This window comes from Falco punctatus, assembly GCF_963210335.1.
Source record: "Falco punctatus genome assembly, chromosome: 10".
Classification (NCBI taxonomy): domain Eukaryota; kingdom Metazoa; phylum Chordata; class Aves; order Falconiformes; family Falconidae; genus Falco; species Falco punctatus.
The window spans coordinates 6,193,991-6,214,288 of record NC_137590.1 but is presented as its reverse complement, the minus strand read 5'-3'; the positions used below and the strand labels follow the sequence as shown (position 1 = coordinate 6,214,288).

The 20,298-nt window shown below is 44.8% G+C and overlaps 2 protein-coding genes across 2 annotated transcripts; one reads left to right on the top strand and one right to left on the bottom strand.

The window, feature by feature from the left end:
- Window positions 1-1,503: 1,503 nt before the first annotated feature.
- TTPAL (alpha tocopherol transfer protein like) lies at window positions 1,504-9,951 on the top strand. Its single transcript, XM_080406030.1, has 5 exons — window positions 1,504-1,617; window positions 3,346-3,798; window positions 4,524-4,717; window positions 6,583-6,693; window positions 7,434-9,951. The coding sequence occupies exons 2-5, from the start codon at window positions 3,360-3,362 to the stop codon at window positions 7,707-7,709; spliced, it is 1,020 nt and encodes a 339-aa protein (XP_080262156.1). The 5' UTR covers window positions 1,504-1,617; window positions 3,346-3,359; the 3' UTR covers window positions 7,710-9,951.
- Window positions 9,952-11,578: 1,627 nt separating this feature from the next.
- SERINC3 (serine incorporator 3) lies at window positions 11,579-19,969 on the bottom strand. The gene is made up of 10 exons (XM_080406029.1): window positions 19,812-19,969; window positions 19,102-19,263; window positions 18,440-18,633; window positions 17,249-17,328; window positions 16,353-16,490; window positions 15,328-15,497; window positions 14,504-14,594; window positions 13,918-14,095; window positions 13,264-13,491; window positions 11,579-12,500 (listed from the first exon to the last, which is right to left on the bottom strand). The coding sequence occupies exons 1-10, from the start codon at window positions 19,848-19,850 to the stop codon at window positions 12,362-12,364; spliced, it is 1,419 nt and encodes a 472-aa protein (XP_080262155.1). The 5' UTR covers window positions 19,851-19,969; the 3' UTR covers window positions 11,579-12,361.
- Between the last annotated feature and the right edge of the window lie 329 nt (window positions 19,970-20,298).

Below are 20,298 nucleotides of genomic sequence, written 5' to 3'. Positions count from 1 at the left end.
TGCCCTGGGACTCCAGGTCCCACTGAGTGGTTTCTCTGCTCATGCTGTGCATTTCTGTGCCCAGGAGCTGTACACATGGAAACAGGAGCAATGTAAGGTCTCTTGTTCTCCTGAGGTCCCCTCCAACCTCATTTATCCAAGCTACTGGAAAAGGCATGAAGCAACATCAAAGGCAGGTCTAATTCCCACAGATCCAAACTGGTCCCAGCTTAGGGCACCAGCTTGCCAGGCTGCACCCAGCTCTGAGCTGGCTGGGCCCAAAGCAGGAGTGGACTGGAACATCAGCGTGGGGCTGGATCAACGTACTCCTCTGAAACGTGTCTCCGCAGGTAAGCGCCTGTGGTACACTCAATTTGTTTCCATGCTGGCATATCTCTTTCCAGACATGGTGTCACTGAAACATTTTCCACTTTGTATAAGGGTGAAATCTTGGAAGAGAAATAAATCAGAGCTGTATCTCAGATGCTGCCGAAGGGACTTGCTTCCTGCTGTGGGTTCCTGGGATTCCCGCTCTTTGTTCATCTTTGACTCCCTCTCCTGGCTGAAAACGCGCAGGCAAGAGGAAAGATTTCACCGAGCTGACTGGGACCTTCCAGCACGGGGACCGTCCCCAGTAGGACGCTGAGCCTGTTTTGCAACCAAATGCATCCATTGATCGGTGGGGTTACGCATCATTCTTCCCGCTCCCCAGGACTCCCTGCTGAGCCATTTTTGCTGAACCATTTTTATTCCAGCAAGCTCGGCAGCGTCCATCTTTTTTATTACAAATTCCATGCAGACAGGTCAGGCATCACCATCCAAACTCATGTGGGATACGTCTTTCTGTCTTCTCAAAACCCAATCTCCCTTTATTAGCGCTTTGTTCCTCTGTCGGCATTTCAACCCGGGCAACAGCTGGGCCCTGCTCCCACCCCAGCAGGAGCCAGCCTGGAGGCTCCCCTGGCTCTGAGCAGGTAACTCTGCAGCTGCTCTGGCTGGGGAGCTCTGGCTGGCAGGGAGAGGCTGCAGGGCCCATGGATGGGGCTGCAGCCCCGTTCCCGCCACCCCGCTCTTCTGCTGCCGCTCCCGGGGCGCGATGCGGCCTGAGGTACCGGCCTGGCCGCAGGCGGGGCGGGGGAAGGCCCAGCCCTGGCACGGAGAGGCCCGGAGGTCACCACCTGAGCACTGCTGTTCTCGAAGGCCAGTTTCAGGGGAGCTTTATATATCTATATCTATATATATTTATATATAAAGAGCATATATGAATTGCGCGTTTGCGACTGACGGCTGGAGGCAATGAAATGCCGTTATGAAAGAGGCTGAGGCGTTATTAAGGGGCAGAAGTGCCCCCCACGAAGCGGTCTCAGGGTTCCCTCACTACTCAGACACCAGAAGCGGGGGCAAACCCACGTTTTCGGCCCGCTGGCCACCGCGGGGACGCGCACGGGGCCGCGCCGCGGCTGGAAGCGCTGCCGCCGGGCATGAGCGGGAGCCCGCAGCGATCGGCAGAGACCGCGCATGCGCCGCGATTACGTCACTTCCGGGCGGCTGTTGTAGTTCCGGGGCGCCGCTGCCTGGAGACGGCGCAGCTGCGCGGGAGCGCTCTGGTACGGCGGCGGGGCAGGGCCCGGGGTGCAGGTGAGGGGTCTGGGGGGGGCTGGTTCTGGCGCTGAGGGGTCTGGGGGGGGCTGGTTCTGGCGCTGAGGGGTCTGGGGGGGCGGCTGGTTCTGGCGCTGAGGGGTCTGGGGGGGCGGCTGGTTCTGGCGCTGAGGGGTCTGGGGGGGGCTGGTTCTGGCGCTGAGGGGTCTGGGGGGGCGGCTGGTTCTGGCGCTGAGGGGTCTGGGGGGGGCTGGTTCTGGCGCTGAGGGGTCTGGGGGGGAGCTGGTTCTGGCGCTGAGGGGTCTGGGGGGGGAGCTGGTTCTGGCGCTGAGGGGTCTGGGGGGGGAGCTGGTTCTGGCGCTGAGGGGTCTGGGGGGGGAGCTGGTTCTGGCGCTGAGGGGTCTGGGGGGGGAGCTGGTTCTGGCGCTGAGGGGTCTGGGGGGGGGGCTGCTTCTGGCGCTGAGGGGTCTGCGGGGGGGGCTGGTTCTGGCGCTGAGGGGTCTGGGGGGGGCTGGTTCTGGCGCTGAGGGGTTTGGGGGGGGCTGGTTCTGGCGCTGAGGGGTTTGGGGGGGGCTGGTTCTGGCGCTGAGGGGTCGGGGGGGCTGGTTCTGGCTCTGAGGGGTTTGGGGGGGGGGGCTGGTTCTGGCGCTGAGAGGGGATAAGACTGGAGGGGTCTGGAGGGGCACAATGCTGGCGCTTGGCGGGCCTCCTTGCCCCTACACCCACCTCAGTGCTGGGAGCACAGGCAGGGCAGGGACCGGGGATTCGGGTGGTGCACAGCCCGGGCTGTAAGGAGGTGAAGCACAGCCCTCTGAGTGATCCTGAGACCTCTCCCGAGGAGCCTGGGGAAGGGATGGTAGAAGTAAATCATTCAGATGTCTGTCACTGCAGGAGGAAGCTGGTTATGTGGGATAGTATTATTCTGACTGGCAATTCCTATGTGACACCCAAGAGTGGTATAGTGTGCCGTGACTGACTCTTGAATAGGACTAGCTCAGGAAAAAAAGGCATATATTTCTCTTTAAGTCCCAGATCAAGCTGCAGGAAATATGCCAGGCTCATAATTTTATAATTTTTTTACTCATTTCTATCCACTTGCTACTGGATTTGCAAATTCAGCTCCCAGTTCAGAAATATTGGCAGCACATTAAAACTAGATTAAGCCTACCTTGATATCCATGCAGTGCTGGCATGAGAGTTTAATTTTCTCACCTGCTCGTCCAGTCTGAACTGCAGCTGTTTCTTATGTTCCTGAGTGCCGCGCCTCCTGAATTGCTCAAAATGTTCATGTGGGCAGACATGCTAATTGAGGCATGTATTTGCCAGAGAAGCTAATGAAAACTAGCTGAGCCCAGACAGCTGAGAGTTTCTCAGAGGAAGGCGTAATTTGACCAAATGTGAGATCCTGCCTAACTAGGATGTGTTTGCTTTAGTTTCTAATTAAACCTAGGAAATAAATGTTAAGGCAAATTAAATTCTGTGTTTTGCAATGCAGCTGTGTGTTCCTGTATTTTAATTCTGTTAGATTTCATCCAGGGTAGTTTTCTACCTGCTATAAGATAAAGAGATTAGAGAAACCTGCACTTTCTAATCCTAGCAAGAGAATTAGTGTCTGAACTGTGCTTCTGGCTGTAGTGCTTGTTCTTGGAAGGGCAGTCTCCTTAGCCAAGAAACAGAGAGATACAGGACATAATAAATACATAAATAGTTAATATACTTGTTAGTCTGTGGGGTTGTTTGTCATGTGTAACACTTGGTTTTTGACAGATTCCTGCCACATTATGTCAGGAGACAGCGACTGCACCAGGACAAGCCCATCAGTGGGGTCTCCGTCGGACAACGAGTTCTTGCCAGATAGGCCAAAGTATGTTTGCTCTCTGTCTCCTGATCTCATTACCAAAGCCCGGGAAGAGCTCCAAGAAAAACCTGAATGGAGGCTCCGTGATGTGCAGGCACTCCGAGATATGGTGTGCAAAGACTATCCCTCCCTGGGGACCTGCCTGGACGATGCTTTTTTGCTAAGATTCCTCAGAGCCAGGAAATTTGATTATGATCGAGCTCTTCAGCTTCTGGTGAACTACCACAGCTGTAGGAGGAGCTGGCCTGAGGTCTTCAATAACTTGAAGCCATCTGCAATAAAGCCTGTCCTAGAGTCTGGTTTTGTCACTGTGCTGCCTCGTCTGGACCCAGAGGGACGCCACATTGTCTGCATCCGACCAGGTACTGAAATGCATGAATGTCTTTGTTCTCAGAGTTCAAGGTGTGTCCGAGTCAAAAAGATCTGCTTCCTTGCTTCCTTCTCTCCTGTGAACAGTGGTTACTTAGCAGAGTACATGGGTTCTCTTTGAAATTTGAAAAGCTAACTTGTGAAGGGACACATTTGTCGTTAGCCAACGGTATGCCAGTTCCTTTTCCTGTGTCAGCAATAACTGCAGTTATGTCAAAATGAAAATGCGGTGAGGTGGGTTGATGAAATATTAGGTAATTCAAGAAAAATTAATGTGTAGTAACTCAAATTGAAACAGGGCTGTTGGCCTACAGTTAGAAGCTTGTGTTTTGTTTTGACAATAAGTGGAGAGAGGAGCCTAGGACTCCCATGTAAACATTCAGAGCTTTCTATGTACTTCTGGTGCTGCCAGGCTTGCTGTAAATTTGCCTTCATTCATTCTTCTCTTTTTCCATTTACCTGCTTTCTTTCTGAGCTGAAGCTGCTTCTAATAAGCTGTGCTGGGTAGAGAACAGGGTTCTTAAAACCATTGCCTTTTCCCTGAAGTAAACATGAGTTGCCATTTATCTCTTGCTTAAGAAAGGCTGCTCTGAGCTAGGACTGTGGCTGTTAAAGACTAACTTTTAAGAGTCCAGGAAAATAGAAAATCAGTTTTTGGAATGTGTATTATTAGCTTATATTTATTCTCCGACTTACCATCCATGTCTTGTAACCTCAGACAGATGGACACCCAGTAATTATCCGATTACTGAGAACATTCGTGCCATATACTTAACGTTAGAAAAACTCATTCAGTCCGAAGAGACCCAGGTGAATGGAATTGTAATCCTGGCAGACTACAAAGGAGTCAGCTTATCTAAGGCGTCTCATTTTGGTCCTTTTGTAGCCAAAAAAGTGATTGGAATTCTTCAGGTAAGACCTGAACTGGTGGGAAAATAAGCTTGTGCATTGTAAATGACTGCTTCTTTGTCTAGAGTTCTTGACTATGTTACCAGAAACTTCAGCATCTTGGCCTTTACTAGCAGACTTAAAAGGTGTCTCTGCCCAACCAGTTTCTCACACCCTTGCCAAATTACCTCACTTGTCCTTTTTTTGACTTTTGCATCCCTGAAAATAAATTTGCATTAGAAATGCAAACTTTGAGTTGGAAGAGAAAAAATTAGTTTTGTTAGGTAGTGGTAAGGAAGAGAGAGAACAGGGAATTACACTTAGAAGACACTGTTTTGCCTGAATGCTGAGGAATGGCTTGTTATTTAAATGGTTCCCGTCAGCCAAGATGGAGCTAACCACTGGGGAAGTGCAAGTTCAAGTACTGCTGTAAAAATTTTGCAGAGAGGGTGTGATTTGAGGAGGATTTCCATCCATTCCCTGAAAGAAGAGAGTCTTCTTCAGCATAGGGGGCCACAAAAGAGTAATAAAAAGGATCTCTGTCTAGATGTTTGGAAGGAAAATGATGGAGAGCAAGTTAGAGCAAGGGTGTAAGCACAAGTGGAGTTGTACGGAATAGGAAGGTGAAAGGAGTAACCTGGCCAAGGTGGCAGGATGGTCTGATGATTTTACTTGATGTTTTACCATACTGTCTGGAGGAGTAAGGTGAGGAAATCTTCTCTTGAATGGATTTATGCCGTCATTACTTTTATTCTGGCCTGAGCTAGTTATGTTCTTTGTTGTATCGATGGGGGGAACCAGGGGAGTTTAGGGAGATGATAGCAGTGAGTCTATGAATGCCTGTATAAGAACTTGCTCCTTTAGATTGCTGATAATCTAAACTTGTCATTTTACTGTCTGAGCCCATGTTTAATTCGTACAAATAGTGTGATGGGTGTCCTGCTGTTATTAGTGGAAGCTTTTCACAAAACAAAAGCTGAACTTGGTGAAGGACGTGAAAGTATGGATTGTATATAAATGTGTTGCATCAAACTTGCTGAGCTGTGTCTCTTGTAAAGATGAGCTAATTCACTGACCTTCTTAAGGAGAAAAGTACTCCTGCAGAGTGCATGTTACCTGCTTTTCACTCCAAGCATTGACTGCTTGCTCTGTATATGCAGAGCTGGTTATAAGGGAAGGAAACTTCACTGTGGCACATGAGACTTTAATTGCTGATCGTGACCTTTTGCGTTGGAAAAATGTTTCTGCAAATAAATATCTCCAGCAGAAATCTCATAACTAGCTGTTGTTTTAAACTGTCTTGTATAGCAGATGCTGTGTATTCTGTTGGCAGCAGAGCCTGTTTGTCTTTTGCAGTTAGCTTGACAATAGTTGGAATGGCAGAAAAATAGTGATATTAGATTTCTTCCTTATATAAAAGCACATTTCAGAGTGTCTTGGGCACCAAATCGTGTGTTTGGACACACTGTTAGAATCAGCCTGCTCTGGCTCCCAATGTGGTACACCCCCACAGAAACTTGGGTTGTTACTTTGTAACTGCATCATTATCAGGGTTGGGAATATGTGAATGAAGGACAGTGATTACCTAGGTGTCTTTGTCAGGGGAGATGAAGAACAGTAAGAAATGAAAATTCACTGACAGCGATGTATTTCTCAACGCAGGGTTTTCTTGTCTCTTGACTTTATTTTTATGCTTACAGATCTCCTCCTGAGACTGTTCCCTATTACGAGGTGCATTTCTGTTGCTGTATTGGTTTATGTTGGTACCTCAGATGAAAAAGTTTGGGAGCTGGTGGGTTGTGCTGGCAGTCAGTTTCAGGAAATCTTAAAAAGAGGAAGATGGCAGATGTTTTCTAAACTGCATTATAAAAATGTTCTTTACCCTTCAGGATGGATTCCCCATTCGAATAAAAGCTGTTAACATAATAAATGAGCCTCGTATATTCAAAGGCATTTTTGCAATCATCAAGCCTTTTCTGAAGGAAAAGATAGCAAACCGGGTAAGGATTTATGTCATTTTAATGTTATTGGTTTTGGGTTATGTGCTTGGCCACTGCAAGTAGAACCAACATTGTTCTAGTTGTGGAGTTTTTCAATGTTTTTTTATTTACTTGATCTAACTGGTCCTTTCTGATATATTTTTTAAAAATATGCCTGTTGGCAAAATTCTTCATGAGGGAGAAGCTTTGAGGAATTGAATATTGGCATACTCATATGGAACTTTAGTACATAGGCCGTGTATTCAGGGCATTAATTCCATCCCTGGGGTTGGGTTATTTCAGCAAGTAACAATTTGTTTAGGAGGTGGCATCACAGGAAATCTGTGTTGCCCCTTCCTTGCTCTTCTCCTTAAGCAAGTGTCCTGCATGGCACAAGTATTCTTTCCATAGGACTGAATGTAATTGTGAAGGATGATGCTTTTTTCCACAATGATAAGTTCTTCCAATCCCATGAATGAACTTGGGGACGAGCTGAATTTGGAATCTTGGCACAGACTAGCACATGTCAAGTTTCTTGCTGGGATTTAAGCTGCACTAGGCTTGGGTTGTCCCAAGACACCTCTCACTAGTGTGTCTAACTACACCTGCCCAATGTTGTATGCTGTTGCTTGCCCATAAAAACGTAATTTCTGAAATTTGCTCTTTAACTCAGAGTAAGCTTGTTAGCTGACTGTTTCAGCAATTTGCTGTAAAGCATTTGGTATGCACTACTAACAGCTATCTTCTGCTTTCTCCTTCAGTTTTTTCTTCATGGCTGTGATCTGAATTCCCTTCATCAAAACATTCCTCCAGTGATCCTTCCTGAAGAGTATGGTGGCACTTCAGGGAAGCTGGACATCTCTGCGTGGAATGAGCTGCTGCTAGCTTCCGAAGAGGACTTTCTGCATGATTTCTCACAGTTGGTTCTCCCATGCGACAGCTCACCCCATGACATGCTAGTGAGTGGGGATGCTGATGACAAGCAATGTGATGATTCTCTGCGAGGCATGAAACCTCAGCTGTATTACTGTTATTAACAAACCAGTGAAGGGAAATTTTCCAGCACAGTTAAGATCTGTTCTGATAGGGATATTGTGAACTCTGCCTTACTCCTAAACTTGCAGTTTAGGAACAGACCGCTGAGGCACTTTACACTGTAGAACCAAAGGAAGCTAAAGAAGGCACAGTAGGGGCAGGGCAGAGTTTGGGGATGATAAAGGCAAAGGGCACAAGTTATGTAGAATACTTGAGGCTCATCAACCTCTGTGTGAATGATGCAAACTGGCCTATTCTTTCTAATGGTAAACAAAAATTACAGTATGGTAAGCTTGATATTTTCTTATCCCCTCACCATGCAGGTGAAAAGTGACAGTGATGATTTCTTAGCTTTGTGACCATCTGTTCCTTCCCATTTTGAAAACAAGAAAATTGCTTTTGAGCCCTGCAAAATGTAGTTCTGTCAGTGAAGATTGCTTAAAAACATAAAAAGTCCAACTTGGCCCATCCTCTGTCACTTGGTTCAGATTGTGAGTTGGCACTTCTGAAATATCTCAATCCATATTTTTATAAAATTAATACAGAGCAAAACTTTCTTATCCATGAATATCAGTATGCAGATAATCTCTGAAACTTCCTCACAGCAGGAAGAACTATAACTGGAGGCTTAACTACTATAACATCTATGCCAAGGTTTAGTATAAACAGTTGCAACCTTCACTTTCAGAAAACATAAAGATTTTTAGATCATGTGCTAAGGCTTTCGATTGGATAACAGCATCAGATAATGAGGTTTGGGACCAAATAAGAAAAAGCTATGCCATCTGCTTTCCCATGTTGTCAGTTGTTCAGTTTGTCAGCTGGTTGTGATGAGGAACTGGGTAACTAGCTCATACACAGAATTTGTAAGGAGGCTTTGTAGCAGTTGGCATATAAGGTATAGAAGGCAATACTTCATGTGAGACAGCAAGGTGCTGCTTTAGCTTGTAACTTTGGGCAGAATTTGAGTTTAAGTCTGTGAAACCAAATGCAGACAGGCTATTTGAAAGCACATTCTTAAATTTCCTGGTATTGTAGCATTTTGTTCACTGTGCTTGTCAGCTATTTTGTGAAATGTTACAACTTTGTTTTCCACTTTGTTGACCTCTTTTGTCTTTGGTTGTCATGTTCCTGTATGAAGTTAGACTTTAATCATCCCTGTAATATTTACCCTTAGCTTGTATGCCTGTGGTTTTAGGTCTTTGTCTAGAGACAGAGCTAAGACTCCGATGTCAAATCAGGGTAAGATACCTATGTCTAAATAAGCTGTTCCCACTCCCCAGGTTCAATCTGTTTAATGGTCTTAATTAGAATTTAGCTCTCAGCACACTCTTTGCACATTTTTTTTTTTCTGCTCTGTAATAGTGTGGAGACGGGAAACCTCACTAGGACCAGGAAAGCACACCCTGTTACTTCAAGGTGAAATATTTCACTGTTTGGTGAAAAAGAACATCCCTTCCCTTCTAATTGGAGACTTTTCTCTTGAGCACTTTCTCTGGGTGAAATCTTTATTTAGTGCCAAGTGTGATTATAGGTACCAGTTATGTTTCTGTAAATATAAAACTAAAGCATCTTGAGGATTTCAGACATTCACTTTTCAAAGTGCCAAACTCTGTTTTGAATGTCTTTCTTTCCCTCAGTCCCCCTACAGCATGATTGCATTGCCAAAAAGAGATGAGACTACCACTGTAATGACTTCCTGATCTGGCAGCAGACCTCACCCTGGACGTAGGGGGTAGCAAATGCTATACCTGCCATCCAAGCATTATAAAAGGAGACTGGGTTCTGAAAAGGGGTAAATGGTGAAGCTTTTTTTCTGGGTGGCAGTTCAGAATTTGTGGGAGCGTGGAACTTGTCACTTGAACTGTTCTAGATTGAAGGTGGGAAGAGATTAAATTTCCTCATTGAAAGCATCTGATTTTTCCTACCTTTTGTAAGTCAATTCTTTCTCCTCTTTGACAGCTATTGCCTTTAGTGTAGGGGGAAAAAAAGCCCAACAATTTTAATCTACTTAAAGTAAGAGAGTACTGCTAGCCACTTTTTAATTTCTGACTGTAATATGCTGTGTGTTTTGCGGAGATTAATTCAGTTCTTTGTGCCACCTAGCAAGACAGTAGCACACAGCACCAGGACTTAGGTAAGTGGCTGCCCACGCAGTTTAACTGCCAGAACGTAGAGACTGGTATTTATGTTGTAGTGCCTCTGAAGTCCAGCCACAATGTAAAACTAAAAAAAAAACAAAAACAGAATGGACCATTTTTTCTAGAGGTGAAGGCATGACTGGTATTTTGAGCCTCTTCCCTTAATTGTGCTGCAGGGTTTGAAGTGGTGGTATTTTGACAGTTAACCTGTTAAGAACAACTACTTTGATCCTCTTATGTAACTATTAGAGAAGGAGGTTGAATATTCAAAATTTGATTTAGTGTCCTTCAAAAAGAAAAAAAAAACACCTAGTGGTGTTCAGCAGGTGGCTGAGGAACCTCTACAGAAACAACACCCTTTTTTTATGCTTTTATATTCTCTTGCATGCCTTAAATAGTGGGCAAACTATATCAGTCCCTTCCTCCCCTTTTCTCCTTTGCTCCCAGAGAAACTAAGACTAAATGTTTTAAATGTAATAGATAAGGCTATATTATCAATGTGAAAAATAGCCTGTCTTATGCCTCCAGAACTTCTTTTTCTTAAACTTGGCTGCTGGGCAGTTGATGTCAGGATGTTTAAACTAAGCTTGAACTTAGCTTTATCAGGCATCTAACTGTTACTTCTAATTTGCTCTTTCTCGGCTTTAGAACTCAGAGAGAGTTGCACCTGTACTGAGCTGTATCTCTAACACTTTTTAGGTTCATAACCGGTGCTTGGCTTGGCTTAACAGTAAGCACAGCTCTGTTTTACATGCACCTGACTACTGAGCTGAGAATGCTCTCTGAGCTTGAGCACTTACTAGCAAAGAAACCAGTTTGTTCCCAAAATTTCTTAAGTCAGCATTTGGAAAATAAACACTTGTTTTTAAGTATGCAGTCTCCTTCTCTGCAAGTTAAGAGAAAAGATAGGCAAAGCTTACAGGTTGGGGAATTTTTTTGGTTGTGGGTTGTTGGTTTTTACAGCACTAAAACTGATCTGTGCTTTTTTCCACTTGAAGTAACTTTGGTTCCAGAGGTTATATGCCTTGCCCAGTACATAAGCCATCCCTGCCAATTCCACCACAGAGTAAGGAAAGATACTTGAACTGCACTGGGCAGCCATGGCATTTGGCATTAAGTGGGACAAGAGGTAGCTGCATACTGTACATAAAAGTACTTGAATTTATACTGTTGCAAATGGGTGTTACAAACCCTGAGGTATTTTCAGGAACTGGGTGAAGTATTGGTTTTGTTAAATTCATTTTGGCATGAGTTAATCATAGTGTTATTCAAACTAATAATTTTGCCTTCTGTTATATGTGGGCCTAGAAGTGTTGGGTGGTTAAGTGTACATCTTATTTTGACAAAATTTATTTTTATATTGCATTTTATAAAATGGAGTGGTCAAAATGTGTACTTCTATGATGCACGACTGGGTGATTAAACACATTGTAACAGCTGCTGATTTGATATTTAAAATATTTTTGCCTTGTGTCATGTTGGGGTATTTTATTGTAAAAAAAAGACAATAGCAACATACACTTAGTTCCACACTAACCGCACAGTTGCAAGAATCACATGGAAGATGCAGTTTGTTTCAAAAAAAAATACATTATGACTTCCTAGTTGCTTCATGGAGAAAACATCCAGTCACGTCCAACTGGACACTGTGACAGCTAATTAGCATTTTAATAATTTTGCATTGAAGAATAACTGGTACTTCTTAATGCTTCTCAACAAATCTGCAACAGTTTCAGTAGTTAGTCTGCTTTATTCAAATGAGTTGACAGTGCAAATGCCTTAGTGCCAATAATAATTTCAGGTACATTATTTTTATAAGCATATTAGACAATTGAAATCCAGTAGAAGCTTTATTTTTCCACCCCCATTGAAGTTGTTTAAGCTAGTCATACACTTACCACTCCATATTTGGCAAACATGCTAAAAAAGAAGTTACCATAGAAGTTGGCTCCTAGAAAGGGAAAGTTTTTTCTGAAAAGGAACTAGTGAACCAGTTTTTCAACCTCAAAGTTGTATTCTTTTGGTGAGGAATACAGGGGGGTTTGCCACAACACAGGAAAGTAAGTATAATTTAAATAAACTTTTGCAGTGGAATGTAGAAATCAAGCAGCATGGCTTAAACTTCCAGGAACCCAAACATTAGCATACTAGTGCATTATGCTGAATATAATTGTTCTTTAAAATATATTACTCATATTTAGCTAAGTGTTACTTATATTCAGTAGAAAGGTTGTGGCTATTGGACAGAACAGGTACTTTCTTTTGCGCTTTGACAGCACAACTGTAGTGAATTTTAAAAATGCAGTAATAAGATAACCATGACAAGGTTAAAATAGAAAGGTAACATAATTTTGATTCTGCATCAAGCATTATGCAATACATAACTTTCTATCCACCTGCATGTTAATATCAACATAAGAAACAGTAACATAGACAGTGTAACTAAAGCAATACATGAACATTTTGGCTCTCAGCAAAAAGTTCCCCACTTTTGTAAGCTCAGGTGCAGCAATTTAACTGAAGTCCCTATTAGTGAGGACAAGAGGAGCCACAAGGGTCCAAAGATAGAGGACGAGACAAACCCAGCTGGAGGTTATCTTCACCCACACGGCTGGCCACTTACTTGTCATTGTTTTAAAATCTGCATCAGGGCTGAAAAGTAAAGAAGTCAATTAATAGATACAGAAGGCACCTTCCACTACTCCTTGCTACATGTCATATAAATCTGAAGTTAGGACAATCCTTTGGGACCCTCTGATGCAAGAACCTTTGTGGGAGCACAGCAGGACAACTAAACCAGCAGTTTCTGTGGTTCCTTCATAAGCTGCTTGTTCTTGGTACCACTGTTCAAAATTGACCTGCTTGTGCTACTCTTAAAGGAAGTATTTGAGCAACCTATGCAATAGTCTCCTGACAGCTGCTCTCTGTAAGTGGGTTTGCTAATGTATACAACATGGCAGTCCTGGGGAAAGCTGTTCAGAATCTTCAGCAGTAGATTATATGTCCGAGTATTCCCAACACATCTAGGAAATCATATCACTGTTTAAGTGGCATGTATGGCTGTCCACACACACCTTTCCCAGGGTGACAAGCCAGTAGTATCAAGCTGGCCTCTGACAAACTCCCCAGGAAGCCACCTTAAACCAATTTCATATGTATCCTTCCTCCTACTTGCCTATCTGAAGGACTGTAACCACGCTTTCTGCCCCTGCAGCTGTGAAGCAGTCCACTAGGACTACAGCTGCTGATTTTGCCTTTTTACATCTTAATTCAGCAACACAAAATTGAGAAGGCGCAACTGTCATGTTACTGGCATAGGGACAGCACCTTAACCAGCCTGGCAGCAGTAGCCTATGTACCTAGAAACTACATGCTGGCTAGCACACACAACCCGCTGCTTTCTGTTTGCTCTTACCTGTACCAGTTTGTGAGTGTCATCATGATGTAAAGAGATGCAAGAAAGAGCATGAAGTGAAAGAAGGTGTAGCTGTACTGAACACCATCCTTCTCATTATCCATGACACGGCGCACTTCTCCATCCTCTGCAGCCCCGCTGCCTGTTCCCACAGTCTCCTCCAGAATGGCACTGTCACTCCCAGACAGTGTCAGCTTGTTCACCTGGCTGTTACTTGAAGAGCGAATGCTGCAGTGTAACCCAAAAAGAGACATGGTTAAAAACTCCTTTTTCACTTAGTTCTGTCTGCAAATAAAGCAAGCAACAGGCTACAATGAATATCTGGGACTAGCAAATAACATTTTTTAAATCCATCTGGAAACACAAGGAAGCTTCTCAAAGAGATCTGTTTTCATCCAAGCTTTTTTTTGTTAACCTAATTAAACAGTGTTCCTAGTCCAGGTCTTGTAACACATTTTGTTCAATTCTCTGGCTTGGGCTAATAAGACCTATCCTCATCCACAAAACAGAACCAGGGTTATTACCCATATTTGGGCTCGAGCCTTGGATATGAATAAATGCAGGTACATTTTTCACTAAACCTGGATTCAAACAAAAAAAAAAAAAGCAGAAAAATCCCAAACATTTCTCATTTGATAGCAGTGCTGTTCCCACCTGGAATACAAAAGGCAAAGGACAAAGATAACCAATCCAACAACACTCTGGGCATCCCACCACTGCAGGGACTTGGGCGGAGCTGGAGTAGCAGGTACGACAGTGGTATTTGCTGGAACAGCTGTGGGTGTAGCTATCTGGGTAATGATGTTCAGCAAACTTGGGTTACAGTTTCGTTCTGAAAGGGATTTCAAGGCAGATCAAAGAGAGATGAGCTTTGTCAGCATTTAGCTAAGAAGACATTACAAATAAGCTTGCAGTTTTTCATTCCCTCTAACTGCTGATCTCTCCAATTCCCCAGAGGCAGCAATGGCACAGAATATTTTTCTTCCCTGTGAGCTAGGCAAAGATGTAATAAATAAATAAATAAAATAAGAATGCCTCAACACTTCCCTCTCCCCCCTCATGAATACCCCAGTTTAGTTCTGGAAAGGTGCAATTTGATCGTTTCTGTAAAGTCAGCTTTACTGCCCCCACTACATTCTATCTAGACAGATCAGCACAGTGATCTGTAATAATTACAAGCCCCATCAACAGCTTCTGCTTTCACACCAAAATGTGTTACTCAAGACAGCCTGCTGCTTACCAGGCTCATTGGACATGGCTGACCAAGTGAGATACATGGTGTAGAGTGTGATAACCGAGGACTGGAGGAGGCCAGAGCGAGGCTGATGTTCCTGTTCAAAGACAGAATAGCAAGCCAAGGTCAAAAGGGCAAGTTTTACCTATAGTTGAGTAGTTTTAATGTACTGCCACAGATTCAGCAATTACTAGCATGAAAAGCTTTATTTTTAGCAATGCACTGGGCTTTGTTCTATGTTCAGAAGACTGGAAGAAACTCCTTAGAGTAATACAATTTATGCAGTGAGCAACTCAAGCATGGAAGGAATAAGCAAACCAAATCCAGTTTTTCTGTGCCCAAAACTCAGTTATGGGTTCTAACTGAGTTAATCCCAACTTGCTTAACAGTTCTAAAGATACAAATCTAGCATGTGATTTATTTGAGCAATACCAGTTCAGAATCAAGGAACATGCATGCTTCCTCTCATATTAAACATGCCTACCCATTATTTCAAAGCCATGGCATTAAGCCAATAAATTCCCAGCTTATTTTGCTTTTCGTTAACAGGTGTCTCTGTTCTGCCACAACCTTTCATCACCAAAACCACGGTAGCAGTCTCCCACATGGAAACAAAGTCTAAAATAACATTAGCCAAAAAAACCCCACATGTATCTTCAAGAAATACGTCACTACATAGTGCGCTGCTTTCAGAGCAAGATTATTTTTTTTAAAAAAAATATGTTCCTAGCTAGCATAGCAAAATTTTAAACTTGTTATGTCTGAATTGGTACTACATCTTTCTTACTTCCCTGCTTTGTATGTCAGAAGAAAACAGCAGAGAAAAATACCTGAACTTTTGGAAGGATAGAAACAATGGAGACAGCAATGCACAGGATCATGTTAATGCTTATGAAGAACTTGTTCTCAGTGCAGTCATCAGGCTTGGTGTAGAAAACACAGAAGAGAACAATAAAAACCAGCGACAAGGCATAGAACAAACTTGTACAGGACAGCAGAGCTGGAGGGGAAAAAATGAACTGTTAGAATACACATATAATTTAACAATATATTTAACGTGATTTAATAACCAGCTACTATTGTGATGAGACAGTCCCTCTTCCTCACCTGGAAGCCTGGTTCAGAAAACTAGACTAGCAAAATGCATTTGTATTAGGTATGGCTAAATTTCTGCTTCGGCTCACTAAGTGTAGCTCAGAGGAAAGCCAACGCTGCCATCAGGGAAGCAGGACCTGCCTTTCAGTAGCATTTTAATTGGCTTAACTGATGTCAGGCCACAGTGTCAAAATGAGAGTGCTTTTCACATGCTTCTCACAGGCTATTTGTAAGCCCTGAATTCCCCCTTCTATGCTAAAGGCCACCCATTTTCATTTCCATTCTGCTATGTTCTTTATAAGAAGCTATAAAATGCTGTTGCAGCATTTGTAGCTATGAACAAAGAACCACAACAATTAGCACTTTGTAATTTAGAGGTCAGCTCGGGAGCGTGCGCTGAGGCACGCTTTGTGTTGTACTGCAGCCACTGTCATCGACATAACTGACTTCCTGAGGACCTCAGCAGGGGAGGCGGCAAAGTCAGAGTTGAAGAAATCCAGCTACTAACTCTGCACTTGCACTGCAAACTAGGCAAGTGTTGTTTATTATGACTGTCAGATCTGCTAATCACAAGCCTAAAATATATTGCATTTTATTTAATGAGAAAAAAGCAACACTGCAGCTATTAATTCCAAATATTTACAGTAGTGACTCAAGGAGACTGTGGAGCGTAATTCTAGTTATGCCCACAGACTAGTAAGTGATAATCCACAGAGTACTGGTCAGCAGAAACAAATCCTTCATAGGTTATGATTCCTACCTGCATACCAACATTTAGAATTTCCCTCCTCCATTCTCTCAACCCAGTTCTCATTCCAGGAGTGAGCAAAGTCCACAAGAAGCACCAACTGGATAAGAATGAAGCAGAAGGCTCCGCAAATACCAATAGCAAACCAAGCTAGAAAAGGAAGCAAGAAAAACAAGATTAGCTTTTAGCATTTGCATGCTACCCCAGTTTAAAATAAATACATTAAAAGCTACTAATTATACAGAAGAAAAATAATGAAAAGATCTGGAACTATATTTAGAAATGCAGATGCTGTTAATCATATTGGCCTCCATCCTGCAGAAGCATGCAAGGAGACCCAGCTATTCAAGGGTGCAGCTTATGCTAGTCAGGTTGCACATGGGAATGTTTAGCCCAACATGTTTTCAGAATGAATGCAAGATGTACATAAAGAAGTCTTGTGTTAGCTAAGTACATAAAGAATCATCATGCCACATTTCTTTTGAGGGTCAACAACCCCTTCAAGTGTCTGTTATGTGGCCAGACAGTAAAAGTTTCTTGCACAGATTTTTCCAGAGATTCTAGGGAAGTATTTAGCACTTGCCAGTTTTCTAAGCTGCCTCTAATCTAAACAGAGTCTGAAGACTCAGCCCAGAAGTGAGCATGTCATGATATACTGAATATATTAATATGAATACATCTATATATATACTGAATTACCAATACCTAACAGCTATACACTGGAAAAGAGACTGCTTATTGCCGTAACTTCAGTTGGTCACCAAAATACTGGATGAACCGAGATAACCTGAAGAAGTAGGACACTGTCTTCTACAAGACAACTTTCACTATTGCGACTATAGCCAGTTAAGTCTGTGAAAAGGTTTGAGTTTAATAAACAGAATTCCATGATGACGTATCAACTGTACCTCTTGTGAAAGGCCCTTCAGGAATGTAAAATGCTCCAACCATGATAGCCACAATGGCAGCTATTTTGAAGAACCAGAACCTTTAAAAGAACATATAAGTTGAAAATATTGGTCTTACTCTGCACACAATAGTCATTTTACATGACCTATAAGCAGCTTGCTGTACATGGATGAGTGCCTTAACAAACATTTAAAGAAAAAAGGTTGTGTTCAGTGGGATTACAGATAAAGACATCCTTCAAATCAGGGGGAGAGGGTGAAGCAACGGTTAATACATTGGAGACATGGACTCACAGAAACCTCAAAGTTCAACAAAGGCAAATGCAGAGTGTTGCACCTGGGACAGAAAACCCCTGCACAGCAGGACACAGTGGGGGCTGACTTTGCTGAAAGAGCAGCTCCAACAAACAGAATGTGAGTCAGCAGCTCATCCTTGCAGGGAGGAAGGCTAACTGCACTGTTTAACTTGGAGAAAGGAAAAGGGAGATCTAATTGCTGTTTTCAACTGCCTGAAAGAATGGTGTAAAGAAGACACAACCAGATTTTCTTGCAGGTGCACAGCAGCAGGACAAGAGGCAACACACACAAGCTGCAAGAATAGGAACAATTATCTATTGCAAAAAATTGCAAGTGTTGCCCAGAGAGGTCAAAGCATCCCCAACTTTCAAGACATTCAAAACTGACCTAAACAAGACCCTGAATAATCTGTTCCACGTTGATCCTGCTCTAACCAGGGCGTTGGATCATATAATCTCCAAAGGTCTCTTTCAAATTAAATGACACTATAGTAATTCAGTTATCTAGCCCAGAACTAACCCAGTTAAATCAGTGAATCAGAACTCAGAAACCAGTTTCTGCTGGCTTACTGAGTCAGACTGGCCTAGTGAATGACCCCATGAGCACTAGTCAGCGCAGGGATGGCAATATAAACTAGCTGAAATCTAGCATCTCTGTGAAAACACAGAGGGGGTGCCCAGAGCACCACCCTTTTGGTTACCCAATTATCAGTACATTGAACATATGACATAAATAGGAAGCTTTTTAGGGGAAAAGCTTTCCATTACCCTGTATTCAGTTGCAAAGAAACTTGAGGCTGTCAGTACAGGCATAAACAATTTGCCACTGCGTTCAGCAAAGAAAACTGAGAGAGGAGACAAGCTCGAAAACCAGACAGCTGGCTCACACACATACCCATTGTGTACCGAAGCTCTTGGATCATTACTTGTTTTCACTTCTATCATGAGCAGAGAGAGGAGAAAGAAGAACACTGCCATGGCAAAGCTGATTCGATAGACAGCTCTGTATCCAACAAAGACATCACAGCTGACAAAGCCATCCAGATGTGGTATGCGAGTATGAAGCCCCTCATCACAAAATCCGGGTATCTGAGTAAAGACACACTTAGTTGTGAATTTACATCTGCATTTGCAATTACATTCTTTAAGCGCTCTAACAGCCAAGGCTTTCAGTCAACTGTCATCTGAGAGATCTGATAACAAAAGACCTTGTGCTCAGCCAGCCTGCACAGACTTTATTATCATCTTTCTTTCCCCACGTCATCACTAAAAGCATCCAGGAAGATTAAGACACCATGCAGCAGGCCCTCAGATAATGACTGGCAATCTCCAGGTCTGGTCAGGTCTCAGAGACCAGGCACATACTTAAACATGTACATTCACTGAATTTGCTATTTCAGCTAGAAGCTGTGCAGTACACACAGTCTCTTAACTCAGGGGACAAGGCACATTGGGTGTTCGTGTCTCTGGTAATCCATTCCCAGTAAAGAGAACCAATAGCCACTGGCACAAGTAATGGTTTTGCAAACAGTGAGAAGGAGGTTTTCCCCTCCATACCTTTTTCAGCTGCTCTTCCATCCCTGGTGCCAGCATAATGCAGGCAAGAACAGTACTAAGGAGGAGGAGGAAGGCATAGATGAGACGCGTCACTGTTGAATTCTTGCTGTTGGGACAACATCGGCACAGTAAACACGAGGCACCGCTGCACAGGCAGGGAATCTGAAGGACAGAGACAGAAATAGTAAGGGCATTCCCCTCGCAGCTGGCACCGGGGTGTTCAGTGACACCGGGAGAGGAAAACCCAAACTCCATTTAGCAACACTCCACACCCTCCCGGACCGCACAGATAAAACGTTTAATCGCCATTTCTGCCTGACACCGTGTCTAAGCACACCCCCTAGATAACTCGGCTTATCAGCCCGGGCTCAGCTCCCGGGGTCCACCGCCCGGCAGCGCCCAGCAGCGCCGCGGCCACCGACACTACCTCGCAAGGGCGGGCCCGGGCCGCCGGCCACCCGCCTCCCGCCGGGCGAGCCCCGCGGCCCCGAGGCAGGCGCAGAACAGCTACAGCCTGGCGCCCGCGCCGCTCCGAGAGGCTGAGGCCGCCCCCCGGCTCCCGCAGCTGGCGGGACCGGGCTTCTGCCCGCAGGCCGCGGGAGGGGAGCCGGCGGGGGCACCGGCCCCCGGCCCAGGCGCGGCTCCCGGCTGGCTCCCCGGGAAGGAAGGGGGAGGTCTGGCGGGGCAGCCCCCCCGCAGCCGCCACTCACCCAGCTGGCCAGCGAGCAGACCCCCAGCGCCGCCCCCATGGCGCCGCCACCGCCGAGACCCCTCCGGCCACTTCCTGCTTCCGCCCCCACCCTGCGGCGTCAGGCGGCCCCCGTCCAGCACCGCCGCCGCTCATTGGCTGCCCCTGCCACGCTCGTGCGCTCGGGGGCCACTGCCCGCCAATGAGAAGGCAGGATGGAGCCGCGCGCGAGCAGGAGGCTAGGCAGGGACGGCGAAGGGCGCGGGGGGTCGCTGTTTGTGAAGGCTTCTTCCGCCCCCTCCGCCGCGAGGCGGTCGTGAGGAGAAGGGGCTCTGATTGGTCGGAAATGTCCGTGAGTGGGCGGTTCCTCCAGCAGGACAGCCAATGAATGAGGCTGATTGGCAGGCCCGGCAGCCATTCGATATCTCGCTCTCCCTGTGGCCACGGGGGATGTTCGGCGGTTGCCATGGCAGCAGCGGGGGTGCCGCGGGCGGGCAGGCGGCATGGCG

Coding starts and splice junctions, on each gene's coding strand:
- TTPAL (XM_080406030.1), top strand. CDS start 3,360: ATGTCAGGAGACAGCGACTGCACCAGGACAAGCCCATCAGTGGGGTCT. Junction 4,718..6,582: donor AAGTGATTGGAATTCTTCAG/GTAAGACCTGAA, acceptor TTTACCCTTCAG/GATGGATTCCCCATTCGAAT. Junction 6,694..7,433: donor AGGAAAAGATAGCAAACCGG/GTAAGGATTTAT, acceptor TTTCTCCTTCAG/TTTTTTCTTCATGGCTGTGA.
- SERINC3 (XM_080406029.1), bottom strand. CDS start 19,850: ATGGGGGCGGCGCTGGGGGTCTGCTCGCTGGCCAGCTGG. Junction 15,498..16,352: donor TTCTAAATGTTGGTATGCAG/GTAGGAATCATA, acceptor TTTCCCCTCCAG/CTCTGCTGTCCTGTACAAGT. Junction 14,595..15,327: donor CTATCCTTCCAAAAGTTCAG/GTATTTTTCTCT, acceptor GTCTTTGAACAG/GAACATCAGCCTCGCTCTGG.